Raw genomic sequence first — 23,728 nt, forward strand, 5'->3', positions numbered from 1 at the left:
ACGAATAGGCGGCAAGTAGTGGAAAATGAAGAGAAAAGATAAAGAAAAAAATGTTGTCATCAAACCCACCCTGTAAGAAGCCACCTTTAACCTCTCTTATCTAATGATAAAACGTGACTTATGAATAACCAATGCCCAAAAAAATAATTAAAACACAGGCCAAGTTGAAAATCACAATAAGATGAAAGTAATATGAACAGACATCGGATGCAAAGTAATTGCACCCAAAACATGTAACAACAAACTTTCTTAAGGCGATGTTTTTGTTTCAGCCTCAGCAAGGCCAAAGGAAAACCCAATGGATATTGACAGGCCTCCAGTTGGTAAAACCCTTGAAGTTCCTCTTGCCCACTGGAGAGTAGGGCTGGACAATGGGCAGGCCAGGCATTTAGTGGACAGGCTTAACCGAGCAGTTGATAGGTCAGGCCTGCTCAAGCCCAATCCATTGACCCGGTCGAGACTAGGCCCAACTCAGGTCGGGATCTAATACAAATCCCATGGGCCTAATTCAGACCGGGTCGAACCGGGTTGCAAGTCATCTCATATTCACAATGTTTCTCATTCATTTTCTAACAAAAATTTAAAAGAATAGATGGGATTCCATATATATATATATATATATATATATATATATATATATATATATCCCACCGGCTGGCACCCGACCCAAGATTTTGTTAAGTCGGGTTTAAGCCGGCCTTCTTTTGAAAATTATGCCCAGACCTAACCCTTACAGAAGGGCAACTGGCTGTCCGACCCATTGTCCAGCCCTACTGGAGAGTCATCCAGCTTCAAGCTTGCAACAAGAGACGCTCCCCGTGAGTTTTGAACTTGTGATGCTCCCTGTGGGACTTGTGACCTTCACAACTCGCCCCCTGCCCGATGAGGGGAGCCCTTGTGAGCAATCAACAGGAGCATCAGCTCTTTTTTCGGTGCCACCGGCTGGCACCCGACCCAAGATTTTGTTAAGTCGGGTTTAAGCCGGCCCTCTTTTGAAAATTATGCCCAGACCTAACCCTTACAGAAGGGCAACGGGCTGTCCGGCCCATTGTCCAGCCCTACTGGAGAGTCATCCAGCTTCAAGCTTGCAACAAGAGACGCTCCCCGTGAGTTTTGAACTTGTGATGCTCCCTGTGGGACTTGTGACCCTCACAACTCGCCCCCTGCCCGATGAGGGGAGCCCTTGTGAGCAATCAACAGGAGCATCAGCTCTTTTTTAGGTGCAAGTGAAAACAGTTATGCGACCAAATTACTACTTATATCCCATCACCGAAGTACATCACACTTGATGGAGGTGTAGCTGGGCCCACTTTCACATATCCCAAGTGAGATGCGCAGCAGAGATTGAATATAACCGACGAACCTTTATGTACAATCAGTTATCATCAATTACACTGCACCCGAATCATATATTAATCCGCATATATGACTGCACCAACCTAGCCATGCCACCATCAGAAATTATCAATCTCGCAAAATTTGGATAAAAATGGAGACAATTGCGCTTTATACAAAATGGAAATGATCTTATAAATCAAAAAATAAAAATCTTGGACCAAATCTTCTGAAAATTTCATGCCTTTGTTACAAAATGCATTCAAGCATGGATCTCGTCCTAGGTCGCCATAATCTGTGTCATGCTAGGCCCTTACCTCGTACGCACCCGCACGCGTGAGAGCTCGGAATCCTTTGTATGGTCTGTACGGCACGTTCAAGAGTTCCAATTTATCAATCTGCAGACCTGAGAGAGCAACACCCATGATCTTGAAACCAACCAGGAATGTGGGAAACACATGCATACGATCCAAACCAGACTCTAGGCGCAGTGTCCCTGACAATGACGGTGCCTTATCTTTTGGTATTCGGCCTATAGACCAAGAGCAGACCTGCAATAACATTACACAATAAGACGGTGATATTCACCAGCTGAATCATCACACACACACACACACACAATGATGTGCCAGTTTCCTGCAGTGCAAAGGAACAAGCGACCCCTTGAGCAGTAAATTTCATAGCACTCAAAACTGAATAGGAAACCAATACTTGTTCACCTTGCAAATTATTGGTTCTCCAATCGACCAATATTTGCCACCCATAAGGTCCCCAAACACCTGGTTAAGTGGGTCGGCTTAAGGCATTCGAGTTGAAGAGCATCAAGAGTTTGATATCCTGAGTGCACATTCATTGCTGCAAGGGTGAAGCCAATGGGGAAATTATCCCTCGTGGGTAGGGGGTGGGCACTTATAGAGTTTTATTGCAGACACCAAAACAAGGCCGCGCTCAATGTGGCATCCAAAACCAAAGCAATGGTTTCTCGCCATTATCACCAAAAAGAAAACACCAATATCGGAAGATCTTGGACGGATCCACACACCCCTGGCCATCTATGCTGTCTATTCACCTGTCTTGAGAACCAGTCAGAACCTCTCTCTCTCTCTCTCTCTCTCTCTCTCTCTCTCTCTCTCTCTCTCTCTCTCTCTCTCTCACACACACACACACACACACACATATGCACACATACTTTAGAAAACGCACCTTGTTAGTCAGAACATTCACCGTGCCAAGGTTTGTAGTTAGATCAGATGATACCACACAAATTGGCAACTGAAATTCAACTGTAATGGAATCAATCGGTTTTCCTGGATCACAGCGCATTCCAACCAGAACATTCATAAGGCAAGTTCCAGCATCAGAGCTAAATTGAGGTTTTACATAGATTGGAATGTTCTTCAGTTCCTTCACCCTGTTCAGAAATAAGCATGAACTATTTTGAAGTGATGATCACATTTCAAAAGACACCAGGAAAAAAAAACATTGCAACCACACCAAGTCAAATTGATTAGTTAAAATTCAAACCTGTAGCTCATCAACTTGAACTGCCCATCAGGAGGCACAAATGACAGAATCTGATGTGTTTCCCATGGTCTGAATCGGATGCAAGGATGAAACCTTACATCATTTAGGATTGGTGGGTTTGCAAATGACAATTTCAAGTCAGGAAGCCCAGAAAGGCGAGAATTCACTTGCACTTCACCATAAATTTCACATTTCACCAGATGCCCATCTCTGAACAACACAGGAATGAAGAAAAACAATATTGGATACTGTAAAGAAATAATGCATAGAGAAACCAACAACGTTAACTAGAAACATTTCTCACAGACCTGCTCACTGTTGCATCAAGTTCCTCAACAAGATCAACATAGACCTCATTGTTGGCATGCTTCATTGTACTTGTTCGCCATGGAACAGTGGAAGCTGTTGCACTCGGAAGCGTGTTGCTCACGTTTGAACAAGTACCAGTCACAACATTCAAGACCTTGTTGACAATATTAGGCGGGGCTATCATCTCCTTCAAGATGTTTGATTCTGTTGTCAAGGGAAAGCCATTGTCCATCATCTCATCTAAAAGCTGCAAGTCGTGCCAAATATCCCTGTCAATGTTATTGATTTTAGACCAATCTGATGCAAAAAACCAATAAACACAGAAAACCAAGCCTGCATGCAAAAGGAAAACTATTATGGAGGATTGAAACCTTGAAGGTTAAGGTTCTTAATAATTAAGCATCACAAAATAAGCTTGTTAGATAGTTCAAATCAATGAATGAGCAAAGGGCTGATTAACAAGGAGATTCTTACACCAAGTCTTTTTTATATTTCCTTTTCTAAATGCTCAGCTTTTCAGTTTGGCCAGTATGTAAAAAATAAATGTTCAATGGCTCAGCCAATGTCGACAATTATTCCCTCCAAACATAGCCATCACCACTGTGGCATCTGGGCTCCAATAATAAACAGCCATTGACCCAAAGGGCTAACTCCAAAGATATCTTAAAGCAGTTAAAAGGTTCCATCATGTTCACAATGGATGGAACTTAGTTGTTATCTCAAAGTCCTGTTGAGGTGCCTCTGTAATTGATCTTTTCACCAATCCTACATTGAATGGAGCTTCTTGTTGTTTTACCTAAACTGGATGAAAGCTACTGCAATCAGTGAAAGTCACTGCAATCAGTGAAAGTCCTTTCTAAATGGTTCTGTTATAGATATTCTTACCATGTTAAATGAGCTGAGATTTTAATTTCATAAAAGGTTGCCAAGTTCATTTAATGTAATAATTCTTTTTCAATTTTTATAACTCAAGTTAGTAAGAAGTAAGAACTTGTGAGACTTTCAAAATCTTCTCCAAGAGAGTTTCTCTGCATGCCATCAATGCAATCTCCAATTCAGTTCAAGCCATACGCATGGCTGACCAACAGAGAAATTGAATTATTAATAATTTCAACAACATTCAATCAACCACTAGGACCATACAATTCCAAATTGCTATTAAAATATCAGGATTTTTCCAAAGATCTACAGGTCACTTCCAATCATTTTGTTTTGAGGTATACTTTTATCTTGTGCATTGTTAGAGGAGATGTTTAAGGGCCTATCATGAGCTAGGTTTGGGTTGGCAGGGAAAGATGGAAATGTTACAATCATAGTTGTAATGAAGTGCCAAATGAGAGAGGCGAAGTCTCCAAGAGAAAGCACGGAAGCACGTACATACACAAGAGGCCACTAATGGGCAAAATAAACCACAAAAGTGGTCAAACACACAAAGAGGTAAAAAAATATATTTCACTCATAGAATGCTTCACAAGAAGCTTGAAGAATACATGGGGCCATGCCCCTTATTTATACACAGCAAGGGACCCAAGGAGGGGCTCCCATAGAGTCGTTGAAGCCCCTCCAACGGTCAGATTTATGACCGTTGGAGGGGTCCAACGACTCTATGTGGACCCCTCTCAAATAATAAAAAAGAAAAAGGAAAAAGAATAAAAGGAAAAAGAAAAAAAGAAAGCATATCAAAGATATGCGTGTACACGTGAAATGATAGAATTACCCCTATCGGGTATTACAAAATAAATATATATATTTATATATGTAGATAGACACATAGACATATATATATCATATATATGTGTATGTGTCGTAATCTATATATATAGATATATAGATATATAAATATACATCATATTTTAACACCCCCCCTCAAACACACGGTGAAATCACCGAGAGTTTGCTAAGGAGGAAGTAGAAGCGAGGCGATGGCAAAGCTTTGGTGAAGAAGTCCGCCAACTGATATTCGGTAGGAACATATGGGAGCCCCATAAGAACTCATCAAGAACATAATGACAGTCCATCTCAATATGCTTTGTTCGTTCATGAAAAGTGTGATTGCTAGCAATATAGATAGAGCTCTTGTTGTCACAACACAACTTTAAAGGAGTTGAGAATGAGACACCCATATCTTTAAGTAAGCTTCTTAACCATATAATCTCAATTGTGGTAGTGGCCATCGCACGATATTCTGCTTCGGTAGATGAGAGAGAGATTTTATGTTGCTTCTTACACCTCCAGGAGATAAGTGACTCACCAAGAAACACACAATAACCTGTGGTAGAAATACGATCATCGGGGTTACCCCCCCAATCGGAGTCAGTATACGCAAGTAAAATAAGAGGTGAAGAAGAGGATAAGAATACTCCCTTAGTTATTGAATTTTTTAAGTATCTGATAATCCTCATTACTGCTGCCATGTGAGTAGTAGTAGGAGCAGTCTGAAATTGGCTTGCACTATGAATTGCATGTGAAATGTCGGGCCTGGTGATAGATAAATATGTTAGAGATTCAATCAATTGACGGTAAGGCGTGGGGTCTGCTAAAGGAGTGTCATCACTGACTCTCATCTTGGCATTGATCACTTCTGGAGTCTCCACCCTTTTGTCATCTGTCAGCCTAGACCTAGCAATAATGTCAGAGGCAAGCTTCATCTGAGATAGGACATACCCCTTGGGGGAGTATGCAACTTCAATTCCTAAGAAATACCTTAGAAAACCCAGGTCAGACATATCAAAATTTTTCTTAAGAATATTTTTAATAGGGTCAATACCTTTCTTATCATTACCTGTGATAATCATGTCATTAACATATAACAACAAAATTGTTATGTATTCATTAGAAGATTTAACAAACAAAGCAGTATCTGTGTAACATGAGAAAAAATCATTATCAAGAACTACTTTGATAAAAAGATCATATCAAGCTTTTTGTGCTTGTTTAAGACCATAGAGAGCTTTGTTCAATTTTAGAATATTTTCTTTCCCAATTTCAAGACCCGGCGGAGGGTCCATAAGAACTTCTTCACACAGAGTTCCATTTAGGAACGCATTTTTAACATCAAGTTGATATATCGGCCATTGTTTGATGGATGCTAAAGCAATTAAGGTTCGTACACTAGTCATTCTGGCTACATGAGCAAAGGTTTCTTCATAATCAATTTCATATTCTTGGGCGTAGCCTTTTGCAACCAAGCGAGCTTTATATCTTTCAAGAGACCCATCATATTTGGTTTTGACTTTTTATACCCATATACACCCAATTGCCTTTTTTCCTAAAGGTTGAGGAATAATGCTTCAGGTTTGGGCTTAGTTAAGAGCCTCTAATTCGATTTTCATAGCTTCAATCCAATGTGGATGATCTTTAGCTTCCTTGAATGAGGTAGGCTCATGATACGAATGTATTAACATGAGACAAGCCCTATAATTAGGAGAAAATGATTCATAAGACACAAATTTTTGTGGTGGCCTACTAGTACGAGAAGATCTCCTAGGTGGATCGTTGTCAATAGATTCTTCTAAAGAGAACTCTTGAGAGTATCTGTCAATAACAGGTTGATGTTTATTTCCTAACCGCCGGGTATATACATTTATATCATTAAGGTTTTCATTTTAGAAAACATTATCATGTTGTGGTATATCATTATAATGTAAGATGCCATCACAAGTAGTATCACAAATAATTGCCTCAGGGGACTCAATTCTAGGAGCTAAGTCAAATAGAAAAGAATAATCGATGTCTTCCCTAGATGTATGGATATCGAAACCATTTTGTTCTTCAATGAAGTTTACATTTCTTGACACATACAGTTTATTGTTTCGAATATCATAGCATCTATAGCTTTTTTTATTCTCACCATAGCCAATGAACACACATTCAAGAGCTTTAGGTGACAATTTATCTTGTCCTTGACTAAGTACAAAACATTTGCATCCAAAGATTCTTAGTCTATTAAAATCTAGAGTAATTTTAAATAATTTTTCAAAGGGTGAAACATTTTTTAAAGAAGAAGAGGGCATACGATTTACAAGATATGTTGCGGTAAGAAGAGCTTCGGCCCAAAAGTTTTTAGGAACATTTTTAGACACAAGAAGAGTTCTTGTGGTTTCGATTAAATGTCTATGTTTCCTTTCCGTAAGACCATTTTGTTGCGGAGTTTTAGGACAAGATCGTTGGTGCAAAATTCCATTTGTTTTAAAATAATTTTGAAAATCTTTAGACATGCACTCACCTCCCGAGTCAGATCTAAAAATGGCTATATTGTATTGAAATTGATTTTGAACAAGAACGTGAAATTCTTTAAAATTAGTGAAGACATCGGATTTATTCTTAATAATGTAAACCCATGTGTATCTAGTAAAGTCATCAATAAAAGAAACATAGTAAGAATAACCCCCTTTGGACATAACGGGTGCTGGTCCCCATACATCGAAATGCACAAGTTCAAAAGGCCTTTTTGACACGAAATTACTATGTGAATATGGAAGAGAGTGAATTTTCCTAAGAATACAATCATTGCATGTAAATGTATTTGTATTACAAAATTTTTCCAAAAACGGAAAGAGGTACCACTTGGAAATACTAGGGTGTCCAAGTCTCTTATGTCAAGTCTCAATATCTTTGGATTGAACATGATTACAAAATGATTTGGATGGCAAAGACAAAAAATTCATATAATAAAGGTCCCCTCTTCTATGGCCTTGCCCAATCCGCTTCCCGGACCGGAGATCCTGCACATAGCAATGGGTTGGTGAAAACGAGACATTACACTCAAAATCGGTAATTTGAGAAACGGAAAAAAGATTTAGATTAAGTTTTGGAATAATTCGGATTTTGGGAACAAAAAATTCTTTGTTTTTGTCATAAGTTTTCTCAAGATTTCCAATGCCTTCAACATTCAAGGATGTTCCATCGACGGTGGATACATATGATTTGAATTTATTGAGACTTGGTTTTGACAAAAGTGATGCATTTGGAGTCATATGGAAAGAGGCACCCGAGTCAAGAATCCAAGAAGTCATACCTGAAAAGGAGAAGATGGCGGCACCGGAAGTGGAAGGTGAAGAGGATGATGTAGAGGAGTTCATCTTTATAAATTGTTGAAGAGTTTCGGTTATATGAGCGATGGACTCCTTTATGTCACCATCCTTCTTTGAATCTTCATTGATGATTGGAGGAGTTTCACCCACGGAAGCCACCTTCTTTTTGAATTTAGGGCAATCGGGACGAATATGGCCCGGTTTATTATAATTATGACAAATGATTTTTCTTCCTCCACCACCATTATTCTTCCAAAAATGTGGTGGTTTATATGATCTTATATTGTTGCCGGGTCTAGACATGGCATGCACTTCATCAACATCTCTTTTCAAGGCCAAACGGGTTTCTTCTTGACATAAGTCGGCCAAAATATCACTTAGAGAAGTAGAGGCCCTATGAAGAAGAGATCCTCTAAGTTGCTCAAATTCGGGACGAAACCCATGAATAAATTGAAAGAACCTCTCTTTTTCCATTTGCTCTTGTCTCATGGCAATAGCACTTCCTTCCCATTGCGGTTCGAGAAGAACAAGCTCATCCCATAAAGAGGATAGGGCACTATAGTAGTCCCTAATACTCATATCACCTTGCTTGGTAGCTCTTACCTTTTCTTGTAGAAAAAAATGCCTAGCAAGGTTTCTTTGGGTATACATGCCTTTCATAAAAAACCAAGCTTCATTAGCCTTCTTGAATTTTGCAAGATTTGCACAAATCTTCAATTCAACATTATTCATGAACCAGATTTTAGCATGCTCACTTTCCCAATCTTCCATTTTAGAAGAGTAATCAAGAATAGCCTTTTCTTTTTCTTCTTCGTTCAATGTTTTTTCCTCATCTCCTTCAAACTTAGTTAACTTCAATTGTGGTTCCGGAATGGTTCCACATACGTAACCCCAAAGTTTTTTACCTTTGAGATTATTTTCCATAGCGGACGCCCACATGCGGTAATTGGTCTCATCCAATTTGAATGAGAGATCGATTTTTGCATCTTTGTTGGCCATTTATAGAAAAAGAATTTTGAAGACAAGAGAGAGGAGAGGTATTACTTGTCAAGAGAGGATCCGATGAAGTCTTCTCAACCAAGGCTCTGATACCATGTAATGAAGTGCCAAATGAGAGAGGCGAAGTCTCCAAGAGAAAGCACGGAAGCACGTACATACACAAGAGGCCACTAATGGGCAAAATAAACCACAAAAGTAGTCAAACACACAAAGAGGTAAAAAAATATATTTCACTCATAGAATGCTTCACAAGAAGCTTGAAGAATACATGGGGCCATGCCCCTTATTTATACACAGCAAGGGACCCAAAGAGGGGCTCCCATAGAGTCTCCAACGGTCATATTTATGACCGTTGGAGGGGTCCAACGACTCTATGTGGACCCCTCTCAAATAATAAAAAAGAAAAACTAAAAAGTAAAAAGGAAAAAGAAGAAAAGGAAAAAGAAGAAAAGAAAGCATATCAAGGATATGCGTGTACACGTGAAATGACAGAATTACCCCTATCGGGTATTACAAAAGAAATATATATATTTATATATGTAGATAGACACATAGACATATAACTCCGCCTGTGTATAACTGTTTAGTTATACACTGCCGGTCCCAAGCCCGGATAAAGGAGGAGGGTTGCGGTAGGCCTGTGACAGCCAGCATAAAAACTTAGTCATACCCTATGAATATCAACCAATATGAGAATTTCGTTGGGGCGTTCCCTACTGAGTAACGTGTTGTACTCTATAGGCCCGGAGGCAGTGATAAATGGGCAAGGGTTGCTAGGTCGTCGCCCGGAAGCGACGCGTCACACCGGCGCCCGGGTGTGGTGTCAAATAGGCAAGGGTTCCCTCACTTTGTTGGACGGGTGGGGGTAAAGAAGTTAGTCCAAGACCATAAAATTAGGTTAGCTACTTGGAACATAGGGTCTTTAACTGGTAAGTTGGTAGAGTTAGTAGATGTTATGTGTAGGAGAAAGATTGATATTTTATGTCTACAAGAGACCAAATGGGTAGGTGAGAAAGCAAAAGTGATAGAACCTTGGGGATATAAGATTTGGTATACAGGAATAAATAGGAATAGGAATGGAGTAGGGATTGTTACGAGTCGTGAGTTTATAGATAATATAGTTGAGGTCCGTAGGAAGGGTGATAGGATTTTACTTATTAAATTAGTATTAGGTACGGATATTATTAGTGTTTATGCACCTCAAGTAGGTTTAGATGATTCCACTAAGCGTCAATTTTGGGAGGATTTAGATGGAGTAGTACAAGGGATATCTTATGGAGAAAGGCTTTTCATCGGCGGTGACCTTAATGGGCATGTAGGCATTAGTAGGGATGGATTTGAGAGTATCCATGGAGGCTATGGTATAGGAGAAAGAAACGATAGTGGAGAAATGATTTTAGATTTTGGTTTGTCCTATGATATGATCTTAGCAAACACTTGGTTTAGGAAGAGGGAGTCTCACCTAGTAACATTTAAAAGTGGGGTTAATACGAGTCAGATAGATTTTTTCCTACTTAGAAAGAGAGATAGGGGTTGTTGCATCGATTGTAAGGTTATACCGGGATAAAGTGTAGCTACACAACATAGAGTCTTAATTTTAGATCTTAGAATTAGACAATGCCGCAAAAGGGAAAGACATAGGATAGATCCTAGAATTAAGTGGTGGGCACTGAAAGGAGCTAAACAAGGAATGTTTGTAGAGCGGGTAGTTAAGGAAGTTGATTGGTGTCTCGAGGAGGATTCAGAATCTATGTGGAATAAGATAGCGGGTGGCATGAGAAAGGTGGCTAAGGAGGTATTGGGTGAGTCAAAAGGCGGTGCACCGTTAGGTAAGGATACATCGTGGTGGAACGAGGATGTCAAATTAGCTATTAAGGTTAAAAGAGAGTGTTATAGAAATCTAAGTAAAAGTCGTGATAATGAGAATTTGGAGAAGTATATGATAGCAAAGAAGGAAGCTAAAAAAGTAGTTCGGAACGCGAGGGATAAGGTATATAAGGAGGTTTATGACAAGTTGGATACCAAAGAGGGTGAGAAGGATGTTTATAGGATTGCAAAAATGAGAGATAGTAAATCGAGGGATCTGGGTATGGTTAGATGTATCAAAGATGAAACGCAAAGGGTTTTAGTCAAAGATGAGGAGATTAAGGAGAGATGGAAAGATTATTTTGATAAGCTATTTAATGAAAGTCATGCTCAGGATCTTGGAGACTTTTTCATTCATTTTCATGAGATGAATCGTGACTTCATGCGCAAGATTCAAAAGAAAGAAATTGCAGAGGCTTTGGAGAAAATGAAATCAAGAAGGGCAGTTGGCCCATATGGTATACCTATCGAGGCTTGAAAATACTTGGGAGAGAAAGGTTTAGAATGGTTGACAAATCTTTTTAACAAGATTTGGCGGACAAATAAGATGCCTAATGAGTGGAGGAAGAGTATTTTGGTGCCTCTATATAAAAATAAGGGTGATATACAAGATTGCACAAACTATCGTGGTATAAAACTCATGAGTCATACTATGAAACTTTGGGAGAGGGTGATTGAGTCTAGGTTGAGGAAGGTTGTCATGATATCGGAGAATCAATTTGTTTTATGCCTGGAAGATCTACTATGGAAGCTATACATCTTCTTAGACAACTTATTGAGAGAAATAGAGAGAGGAACAAAGATTTGCATATGGTTTTTAGTGATTTGGAGAAGGCTTACGATAGAGTACCTAGAGACGTTCTCTAGTGGACAATGATGAAGAAAGGTGTTTCTCTCAAGTACATTAGTATAATTAAAGATATGTATGAAGGAGTAGTAACCAATGTCCGAACTTGTGGAGGGGTGACAACCAATTTTCCTATAACGGTTGGGTTACATCAAGGATCTGCTTTAAGCCCTTTCCTATTTGGTATAGTGATATGAGCTTACGAGATCAATTCAAGAAAATATGTTGTGGTGTATGTTGTTTGCTAATGATATTGTTTTGATTGATGAGTCTAGAGTTGGGGTTAATGCTAAGTTAGAATTATGGAGACAGACATTGGAAGCAAGAGGTTTTAAGTTGAGTAAGAGTAAGACAGAATACATGGAATGTCGATTTAGTAAGCAACGAAATAGAGATGGGAGTGTAGTGAAGCTTGGTGAGCAAGAAATACTGGTGGATGATTCTTTCAAATATTTGGGATCTATCATTCAAAAGTATTGAGAAATTGATGGAGATGTAAATCATAGGATAAAGGTTGGGTGGATGAAATGGAAAAGTGCAACTGGAGTGTTGTGCGATCGTAGAATGCCATTGCGGTTGAAGGGAAAGTTTTATAGGACGACTATTAGGCCCGTTTTACTATATAGTACAGAATGTTGGGCTGCCAAGAGACATCATATTCAAAAAATGAGTGTAGCTGAGATGCGTATGCTGAGATGGATGTGTGGAAATACAATAAAAGATAAGATTCGGAACGAGGAGATACGTAAGAAGGTAGGCGTTGCACCCATTGAAAATAAGATGAGAGAGAATCGTTTACGGTGGTTTGGACATATTCGACGTAGGCCTAATGATGCTCCAGTTAGAAGGATGGAGAAATGGGAAAATATATTAGTTAAAAGAGGTCGGGGTAGGCCTAGGAAGACATGGATGGAGGTGATAGGAAAGGATATGAATGCTTTGAACCTCACCGAGGACATGGCATTGGATAGAAATGAATGGAGGAGAAGGATTCATGTGGAAGACCCAAAATGATTTTCTTTGTTGGTTCATATCGCCGACCCCAATTGTTTTGGGATGAAGGCGTAGTTGTTGTTGTTGTTTTGTTGTTATAGACACATAGACATATATATATCATATATATGTGTATGTGTCGTAATCTATATATATAGATATATAGACATATATATATATAAATATACATCATATTTTAACAATAGTCACCTATATCGTTCAAAGTATTATCTTGGAGAGGCTATTTCTCAGAGAGATTTTCAAAAATTGAAAAATCTCAGGAGTTTAAAAAATTGAAAACAAATTATAAATAATAACCAAAAAATAAGAACATAATAAGTTTTGCAATATTTGTTTTCCAAAAATATAAAGAAACAAATTTTAAAGGTTTTAAAAATATAAAAGGAACAAAAAAATAGGAAATGCAAAATTAAAATATAAAAAAAGCATTTTCTGAAAAATATCATGATATTATCATGATATTTTTAAAACATGATGAGATTTTCTTTTAATATTGGCTACCTTAAAATATTGGATAATTTCAAAATATCGCCTTGGTCACAGTGGTTACAATTGAGACATGTGGGTTTTAAGATCCAGAACTAGCCTATGCAATTTCCTCACAGACCAAGCACCTGGTTGGCCAAGCCTGGTCCCTGATGACCTACCAGGAGAGGTCCACATAGTTGTCCAGTAAATGATCATTTACTCCAATCAATGAACCATGAATTTATAAAACTCCACACTTGGCCAGTCAAATATGAACTTAATAAGCATGCATTTGGACAAAAGGGAATCTTTCTTCACTCAGGCCCAGAGGATTGAAATTTTATCATTTCAATGCAGATATGTAGCACATTATCAAAACCAACCAGAAAAGGAGCGGTTTAATATAAATCACCTCATATACGATGACAAAATTATCCTTGATTAAGTCCTCATTTAAACCATCAAGATAATCTGAAAGAACATCCGCTACTCTGCCAAGAAACTGACAAATTTAATCCATGTCAGAAATAAATCAGCATCATGCTTTTGGCTCTGCTTAATAAAAATGAAACATACGAAAAGTACAACTTCGGAAACAACACAAATGCATAAACCACTTGGTTGGGTGTGATCCTCAAAAATTATTTGATAATTTGAAGGAAAAGAAAAAAGACTACAAGCACCAAATTGGAGCTTGTGAGGATCATCACAAAACAAGTTACTCCAAAAATTTTTCAACCCATCTTTCATTTTATAACCTGTCAATAGAAAGAGAACAGTTTCCATCAGTTGCTTAAGTAAATGCTAACAGAGTTCATAATATTAGATATATATTTAGCTCTAAAGTAGAACTGGATTTAAAGTTTAAATGCACCATTTACAATATATTACTCATCCTATGTAGCAATGAACGCATAAGAGAAACTCACCTCCAGAGCCATTAATGGTGGCATTTCGACCTGCGAACATCCTAAAAAAGTAATTCCCTCTCGAACAATTTGAAAAAGATAGTGTGTTGGCGAGGCAATTATGGGAAGAACCTAATGCAAGAAAACAGAACTGTGATAAACTGATAAGCAACTATAACTTTCCAAAAAAAATACCATTGATGAAAAGAAGAAAACGTATCCGAATTCCCAAAATTTTGATTTAATGAAAAACCACCAAACAAAACCACAAAAACTTTATGTACACCTAGTGAAAAAGGAATATATCTAATATACAGAGACAGAGAATGGGTGTAACTATGCCAAAGGAATGCTAAAACATGCAGGAAAAACTCTTACATGCACTGCCAGAATTTGTTGCTCTAGTTTATTTTTCACTTCTCCAAATAAACAAGATTACCACAACTAGTTTTGAATGTCTAATAACAGTACAAAAAATAAATAAAAAATTAGTTCTATCATCAATTCAAAACTACTATTTCTAGTATAGAATCTTTAATTCATCGCCCAAAAAAACAGTAAATTGATCTCCCATTAAATAAGCCATTATTTATACATGCATGCATACCTACAAACATATGTACATACTATTTGTAACTTTGTATGTATGCACTAGACAGGTATACACCCATCGATGTTCCTCTCTCTCTCTCTATCTCCACCAACCCTCGCCTCTTCTTTTTCTTCCCTCCTCCTCCTCATCTAATTATTATTCTTATTCTTTTTTCTGTCTAGAGGAAACTTTAGTTGAATTTTATTTTTTTATTTTATTGTTCTCTCTCTAAAAAGGTATATAAGATCTTTCCAAAGAAACCAATATTTCAAATTTCCTAAGAAATCACCATTCAACAGCAAATAATATATCGCTTTCTTCTGTTGAGTTATAATCTATATCACAGGGATTCGGTTAGCAGGGTGTCGCACCCGCGTCGACGCGACTCAATGCGGGTGCGGTCAACCCGACCACACCCAGGGTCATTTTTGTCCAATTTTTTTATTTAAAAAAAATAATTTTTTTATTAAAAAAATTTGTTCTGGGGGGGCGCATCGGGGGGAGCCCCCAGACCCCCCTTTCTACAAGGGCAAAAACTCTGAATCGGGCTCTACAACTCATCAGCTCGACCCCTCCCCTGCACAAATTTTATATTATATATACAACAACAACAACAACAACTACGCCTTCATCCCAAAACAATTGGGGTCGGTGATATGAACCAAAAAAGAAAATCATTCTGGGTCTTCCACACGAATCCTTCTCCTCCAATCATTTCTATCCAATGTCATGTCCTCGGTGAGGTTCAAAGCATTCATATCCTTTCCTATTATCTCCATCCAAGTCTTCTTAGGCCTACCCCGACCTCTTTTAACGAAAATATTTTCTCATTTCTCCATCCTTCTAACTGGAGCATCATTAGGCCTTCGCCGAATATGTCCAAACCACCGTAAACGATTCTCTCTCATCTTATTTTCAATGGGTGCAACGCCTACCTTCTTACGTATCTCCTCGTTCCGAATCTTATCTTTTATTGTATTTCCACACATCCATCTAAGCATACGCATCTCAGCTACACTCATTTTTTGAATATGATGTCTCTTGGCAGCTCAACATTCAGTACCATATAGTAAAGCGGGCCTAATTGTCATCCTATAAAACTTTTCCTTCAATTGCAATGACATTCTATGATCGCACAACACTCCAGTTGCACTTTTCCATTTCATCCACTCAACCTTTATCCTATGATTTACATCTCCATCAATTTCTCCATACTTTTGAATGATAGATCCCAAATATTTGAAACAGTCATCCACTGGTATTTCTTGCTCACCAAGCTTCAGTACACTCCCATCACTACTTCATTGCTTACTAAACCGACATTTCATATATTTTGTCTTACTCAAACTCAACTTCAAACCTCTTGCTTCCAATGTCTGTCTCCATAATTCTAACTTAGCATTAACCTCAGCTCTCGACTCATCAATCAAAACAATATCATCAGCAAACAGCATACACCATGGCATATTTTCTTGAATTGATCTCGTAAGATCATCCATCACTATAGCAAATAGGAAAGGACTTAATACAGATCCTTGATGTAACCCAACCATTATAGAAAAATTGGTTGTCACCCCTCCACAAGTGCGGACATTGGTTACTACTCCTTCGTACATATCTTTAATTATACTAATGTATTTGAGAGAAACACATTTCTTCATCATTGTCCACCAGAGAACATCCTTAGGTACTCTATCGTATGCCTTCTCCAAATCAATAAAAACCATATGCAAATCTTTGTTCCTCTCTCTATATCTCTCAATAAGTTGTCTAAGAAGATGTATAGCTTCCATAGTTGATCTTCCAAGCATAAAACCAAATTGATTCTCCGATATCATGACAACCTTCCTCAACCTATACTCAATCACCCTCTCCCAAAGTTTCATAGTATGACTCATGAGTTTTATACCACGATAGTTTGTGCAATCTTGTATATCACCCTTATTTTTATATAGAGGCACCAAAGTACTTTTCCTTTACTCATTAGGCATCTTATTTGTCTGCCAAATCTTGTTAAAAAGATTTGTCAATCATTCTAAACCTTTCTCACCCAAGCATTTCCAAGCCTCGATAGGTATACCATCTGGGCCAAATTTTATATTATATATATATATATATATTTTTTTTTTTTTTTGCCGCACCCCCGCATCCAAATTTTTTGAAAGTGCCGCACCCCCGCACCCGCACCCATGTGACATAGGTTATGATGATGACCTCAACCATTTTTACTATAATCATCTACCTTCATAGTTTACTCGTTGCACAATTCTGAACTTGACATATCATCAACTGATGTGTGAAAATAAGTTTGTCGTGCAGCCAGCAGTGAAGCTTTCTATTAACACACAAAGCATGGTGAGTTGATCAGATAACATGTACATGAGCAAAATCTAGATGGTAATCATCACATTAACCTGCATCTCTTCCACCTCCAAAGCTTATCAACTTCTTCACAAAGTCATTATGATATCTTTATTTCTGCCTTCATCCTAACAAACCCTTGATGAAAATCCCATGGTTTTGAACATGTATCAATACTAGTGTTGCCGAGCACTTTAGTTATTTTTTGTGCCATATGATAGTTCTAGGGGCAACCTTGTCCACCAAGTTTTTGCATTACTCTGTTCGTGGTCAGGAATTCCAGCATGTAGTTTGCCTCTTTTGCCCCTTTAAAGAATTGGATATTCATATTTTTTTTAATGCTAATTAAATCATTTCATCTCCTTATTCCCCATCCAAGTTGTTAATCACACCCTTAATCTGAGGAGCGACATAAACAGCAAATGTTGTGAATGAAACTTGTCTTGCCACATATGGAAGTACCAATAGAACTTAGGATTAATTGGTAAAAAGTCATGTTGTTTGCAACAATGAAGAAAATTATGTTCAGGTAGTCATTTAAACCATGGTTGCCAGTCGAGGAAGCGGGAGCGGGAAGCGAGGCACTTTCAAAATTTTAAGAAGCGGGAAGCGTGGGACGACTTAGAAGCGAATTAGGAATCGTCTAGGAAGCAACCTAGAAAGTGAACCGGAAGCGACCTAGAGAGCGAGGGGGAAGCGAAAAAAGAGAAAAAAAAAATTGTTGAGAATAGGTGGTTTAAGGTTAAACCTTCTTAGTTTGGAGGTTATTTGAATTATTTTCTTAATAAGGGACCTAGAGGTAATTTATTCTTTTGGCCTCTCTCTATTTAACATAGAGAGCAGCCCTAATGTGTTTAACGAGTTCTATTTTTCATACTGCCGTCTCTCTCTCTCTCTCTCTCAGCATTTGCTTTCAGGGCTTCAACATGGTATCAGAGTGGTAGATCTCGGGAGTGTGATCGATCTACACAACACAGAAAAAAAAAATCAAATAAAACTGAAAGAGGTGGAAACAGGTGTGTCGATTCCTTTTTTTTTCTCTGATGACAGATCTTTGACACGATGAGTGTGGGTCCTTAAGATCTGCATATAAAAAGTTTTTTTTTGGTTGCTGAGAAAAAAAAAACCAACCGGAAATTTCTGGGTGTCGTGATCTCTATGCTTTTGCGTGCTCCTGTTATCGTGGTTTGTGAATCTGGTTGCCGAGTTCCCTGTTGAGTCGTGAAATGTTTTTCTTCCAGCTATAACATGTTGTCATTTGTTGTGAATCTGGTTGACAAGTTCCCTGCTGAGTCGTGAAATGCTTTCTTCCAGTTTTTCAGAACATGCTGTCATTTGTTGTGAATCTGGGTGTTGAGTTCTTCTCGGATATTATTTGGTTGTTCATTTTCAGAACATGAATATCAGCAGGCGTGATTTCTGCTGTGTCAGTGAGTTTTTCAGTCGTAGCATGAGTGCTGCGAAAACAGATGTTAATAGCAATTTTTTTTTGGAAGCAGCAGGTTGTGTCGTAGTATTGGCAGGCGTGATTCCTGCTGTGTCGTGAGCTTTTCAGTCGTAGCATGAGTGCTGCGAAAACAGATGTTAATAGCAATTTTTTTTTGGCAGTAGCAGGCTGTGTCGTAGTATTGGCCTGTGACAAGTTTCTTAATTAGAACTGCTGCTGTGTGGAAACATATGTTGTGTGATTCTATTGTTTGGGCCATATCGTAGCATTGGATTGTGAAAAGTTTTGTTTTGCTACTGCTGTGTGGACACATTTGTCACCTGTCAAGGCTTCTTTTCTGGTGTGACAGCTTGTGTAGTCGTGGACTTGCCTGACGTGGGGTTATAACACCTGCTGTTCACATGAGTAAGTCTTATTTTTTTTTTGCTGAAATAGGATTCCATAATCAGTATGGGTGAATCTTCGAAATGTGACTCCAAAACTGAACATATTGGGGAATATAAGGCTTTTGCAAATCCCTTCTCGTATGGTTCTTCTGTAAGGTTGAATGAAACTAACTATGTCAGGTGGTCCCGAACTTTTATGATGTCTGTATCTGGACATCGTAGAAAACATATTTTATTGGAAGATGAACCTAATGAAAAGATTGGAAAATATGTTACTTGGGATGAAGATAATAACATAGTTATGTCATGGATCATGAATAGTGTCGAACCCCATATTGCCGATGGATTAATTTACTATCATACAGCCAAACAGATGTGGGATAATCTTCGAGATACGTACTCACAAGAGACTAATGTGAGTCGTATCCTGCAAGTCGAACAGGAGATATATAATTTGCAACAGGGAGATCAAACATTGTCTCAATATTATGCCTCTGTCAAAGCTGCGTTTGAAAGACTCAATGCTCACAGGCCTCTTTGTTGCTCGAAGCAAAAGGATCATCAAAAACAAACTATGGTTGCTCGGTTTCTTACAGGTCTCTCCTCAGAATTTTCTGTTGCAAAAGTTCAAATGTTGACTGGATCAGATGTACCTACTCTTGCTGAGGCATACAATTGTCTGAGTAGACTTGCGATCTCTCTTCCACAATCTCAGCCTGTGACTCAGTCATCTGCTCTTGTTGTCTCATCTGGTTTTGGACGTGGAAATATTCAGAATTTCAGAGGACGAGGTCGTGGACGAGGTATGGGAGGCAGAGGAAAACTTCAATGTACATTCTGTGAAAAATCTGGACATTTAGAAGATCGTTGCTGGGATAAGCATGGTCGGCCAACCTCTTCTTCATCAAAGTCTTATGCTCCTAAAGCAAATGTTACTACTCTCGAGGCAACAAAGTCACAGGAAAATATCTCTGCAAGTGAAAGTAGTATCACCCTTAGTCGTGCTGAATATGATGAGTTGGTAGCTCTTTGACCTTTGAGTTTCACCCCTCCTGTAGCTGGTGTTGCCTATTCAACCGGAAATCATCTTCATCCGACTAACAGTAAGTGGATTATTGACTCTGGTGCATCCAGACATTTATGTGGAAATTCACTTGTTTTTTCAGATCTAAAGGATATTAAGGCTCAGCTTGGAGTCTCATTAGCCGATGGGAGCTCCTCCCCGGTTGTCGGTCAGGAAAATATTTCTATATCCTCCTTACTACAGTTGAAAAATGCTCTTCATGCTCCAAACTTTCCTCAAAGTTTACTCTCTGTTAGTTGCCTTATAAAAGAACAAAACTGTAGAGTAATATTTGATCCAATGGGTTGTCATTTTCAGGATTTGCTGACGGGGAAGAAGATTGGCAGAGGCTATGAAGAAAATGGAATTTACTACCTACATCATCCAATGGGTACTGTTCATGCTGCAGTGGAACATTCATTCAGTCCTGTTCAGTGGCATCGTCGTCTTGGTCATCCTTCATTGTCAAAGCTTCGGTCGGTCTTTCCTCAGATTCCTTCCACCACATCATTTCAGTGTGAACCGTGTCAGCTGGGCAAGCATCATCGAAGTTCATTCCCTTTGAGTCAGAGTCAGTCCAGTAATAAAGTCTTTGAACTTCTTCATGCAGATGTATGGGGTCCTAGTAAGATTCCTACTAGGACTCAGTGTCGATACTATCTAGTTATTGTTGATGATTTCTCTAAGTTGTCATGGGTGTTTTTAATAAAGGAACGATCTGAAGTTCCAAGTATTCTCCAATCTTTAATTCTTGAAATAAAAACTCAGTTTGAATCTATTGTCAAGATTGTTCGCACTGATAATGCTCTCGAGTTTAAATCAAAAGGTCTATTACAATTTTACCAAGATAATGGCATCCAACCCCAAACTTCATGTGCCTATTCATCTCAACAAAATGGGGTGGCTGAGCGAAAACATCGTCACCTGCTTGATGTTGCCAGGACCATTATGATTCAATCAAATGTTCCTGCGTTATACTGGGGTGATGCGATTACAACTGCTTGCTATCTGATCAACCGCATGCCTTCATTTTCTGTGGGTGATCAAATTCCAATTCATATCCTAAAACCCAATACCCCCCTCTTCTCCCTCTCGCCCAAAGTATTTGGATGTGTTTGTTTTGTACACAAACTTGGCCATGACCGTGATAAATTAGTTGCTCAAGCTACAAAATGCATATTTATAGGTTATCCCAAAAATCAAAAGGGATATCGATGTTATGATCCTACTTCTCGCCGAGAGTATGTTAGTGTGGATGTCTCTTTCTTGGAATCAACTCCATATTACTCTAGTACCGGTTCCACGCTGCAGGTTGATCCAACTGAGTCTTGTTCATTACATATACCTCCTTTTCCTTTGGAATCTGTGCCCTCATTCCCAAACCAACCTTCATCCTCTTCCAGATTTCATAATCCTTCATTGGTATATGTGCGTAGAGATCCACCTTCGCAAGTGCCTTCATCTTCTTCTTCCCCTGAGGTAAGTTCTACTGACAATAGTGATCTTCATGATGATGATAACAGGCCTATTGCTCTACGAAAGGGGACACGACGATGTACCTTATATCCCATATCTCATTTTGTCTTCGATGCCAGAATTGGAAATCAGATGAAATCTTTTATTTCAGCCTTATCTGCTGAAACTATTCCTCTGAACTATCAGCCGGCAGAGCTTGATACTCGTTGGAAGCTGGCTATGCAAGAAGAAATGGATGTTTTAATATCTCAGCATACATGGGATCTAGTTGATTCCCCAGCAGATGCTGACATTGTTGGATGTAAATGGGTATATATAATAAAGTACAAATATGATGGTTCTATTGAACGGTATAAGGCCAGATTAGTAGCAAAAGGGTATACTCAGACATATGGTATTGATTTCTTTGAAACCTTTTCTCCTGTTCGGATGGGTACCATTCGTCTTGTTCTCTCATTAGCTATTCAGCATGGTTGGAGCTTGTACCAATTAGATGTGAAAAATGCATTTCTATATGGGGATATATCTGAGACCGTTTACATGCAACAACCTCCAGGATTTAAGGTTGAGGGGGAGTGTCAGAAGGTGTGTAGATTGAGGAAGGCGATTTATGGCCTGAAACAAAGTCCTCGTGTATGGTTTCAAAAGTTGTTTGAAGTGATGTCACGCTTTGGCTTTAATAGGTCAGCAGCAGATCATACACTATTTATCAAGAAAACTGGCTCTGACATAGTTGTTATGGTGGTATATGTGGATGACATCATTCTTACAGGAGATGATGAGAAAGCTATTGAAGCCACAAAGGCTCATCTTCAAAAATACTTTGTTACAAAAGACCTTGGTTCACTCAGGTATTTTCTGGGTATAGAAGTTGCCAGGAGCCGTGAAGGGATGGTGTTGTCTCAACGGAAGTATGTTCTTGACTTATTAAAGGAAACGGGAATGTTGGGAGTTAAACCAGCAAATATTCCCATGGACTATAAAGTTCAGTTGTTTGAAGAAGGGTCAAAACCGGTTGATAGCAAAAGCTATCGTTCCCTTGTAGGGAAGCTACTGTATGTAACTGTGACCAGGTCGGATATTGCTTTAGCAGTAAGCAAAGTTAGCCAGTTTATGGACAAACCGACTGAGGTACACTGGAATGCAACTATTGTGATTCTCAGATATCTAAAATCTTCTCCTGGAAAGGGGTTATTGTTCAGGAAAGGTGGAACTCTGGAGATAGTGGCCTATTCTGATGCTGACTATGCAGGATCTGTAGTGGATAGAAAATCTACCACAGGATTCTGTGTGTTTCTGGGAGACAACTTGATTTCTTGGAGAAGTAAGAAACAAAATGTGGTTTCTAGGTCGAGTGCAGAATCAGAATACCGGGCTATGGCCCAAACAACTGCGGAATTGATGTGGGTTCGTATTGTTCTTCATAACCTTCAGGTGAAGGTTTCCTCTCCTATGACCATGATGTGTGATAACAAGGCTGCAACATATATAGCGAACAATCCTGTCTTTCATGAGAGAACGAAGCACATTGAGGTGGATTGCCACTATGTAAGAGATATGGTTCAAGCTGGACATATCACTACCAGATATCTAAAGTCGGAAGATCAAGTTGCAGATATGTTTACAAAACCCCTTGCTAGACCAAATTTCTCAAAATGTTGTGACAAGCTGAGCATGATTGATATCTATGCTCCAGCTTGAGAGGGAGTGTTGAGAATAGGTGGTTTAAGGTTAAACCTTCTTAGTTTGGAGGTTATTTGAATTATTTTCTTAATAAGGGACCTAAAGGTAATTTATTCTTTTGGCCTCTCTCTATTTAACATAGAGAGCAGCCCTAATGTGTTTAACGAGTTCTATTTTTCATACTGCCGTCTCTCTCTCTCTCTCTCTCTTTCTCTCTCTCTCAGTTTCAGCATTTGCTTTCAGGGCTTCAACAAAAATAAAAATAAAAACATTGTCTAGTGAAAGTAATCACTTTTTTCATATCAGATTCCATTTGATAAAACATTGTTTTGACAGCTAGTGAATTGTGTATAATGGTTATTTTGTTTGCTTGGTGGCACATATCTTAGTTGTGAATATTCCCGTTTGATTTGTGTT

The 23,728-nt window shown here is 38.6% G+C and overlaps 1 protein-coding gene across 1 annotated transcript in view; it reads right to left on the reverse strand.

The window, feature by feature from the left end:
• Positions 1–1,493: 1,493 nt before the first annotated feature.
• Positions 1,494–23,728, reverse strand: part of LOC149839147 (AP-3 complex subunit mu-like) — a 31,459-nt gene continuing 9,224 nt past the window's right edge. The window contains exons 3-8 of the mRNA XM_090002320.1: positions 14,325–14,435; positions 13,808–13,897; positions 3,168–3,415; positions 2,860–3,069; positions 2,539–2,746; positions 1,494–1,886 (exon numbers count right to left, since the gene is read on the reverse strand). Of these exons, the coding sequence (XP_089858446.1) occupies positions 1,641–1,886; positions 2,539–2,746; positions 2,860–3,069; positions 3,168–3,415; positions 13,808–13,897; positions 14,325–14,435 (1,113 nt within the window). The 3' untranslated portion in view covers positions 1,494–1,640. The remainder of the gene's footprint in view (positions 1,887–2,538; positions 2,747–2,859; positions 3,070–3,167; positions 3,416–13,807; positions 13,898–14,324; positions 14,436–23,728) is intronic.

The sequence above is a fragment of the Nuphar pumila genome, chromosome 4 (assembly GCF_984573655.1).
Source record: "Nuphar pumila chromosome 4, dmNupPumi1.hap1.1, whole genome shotgun sequence".
NCBI classification, from domain to species: domain Eukaryota; kingdom Viridiplantae; phylum Streptophyta; class Magnoliopsida; order Nymphaeales; family Nymphaeaceae; genus Nuphar; species Nuphar pumila.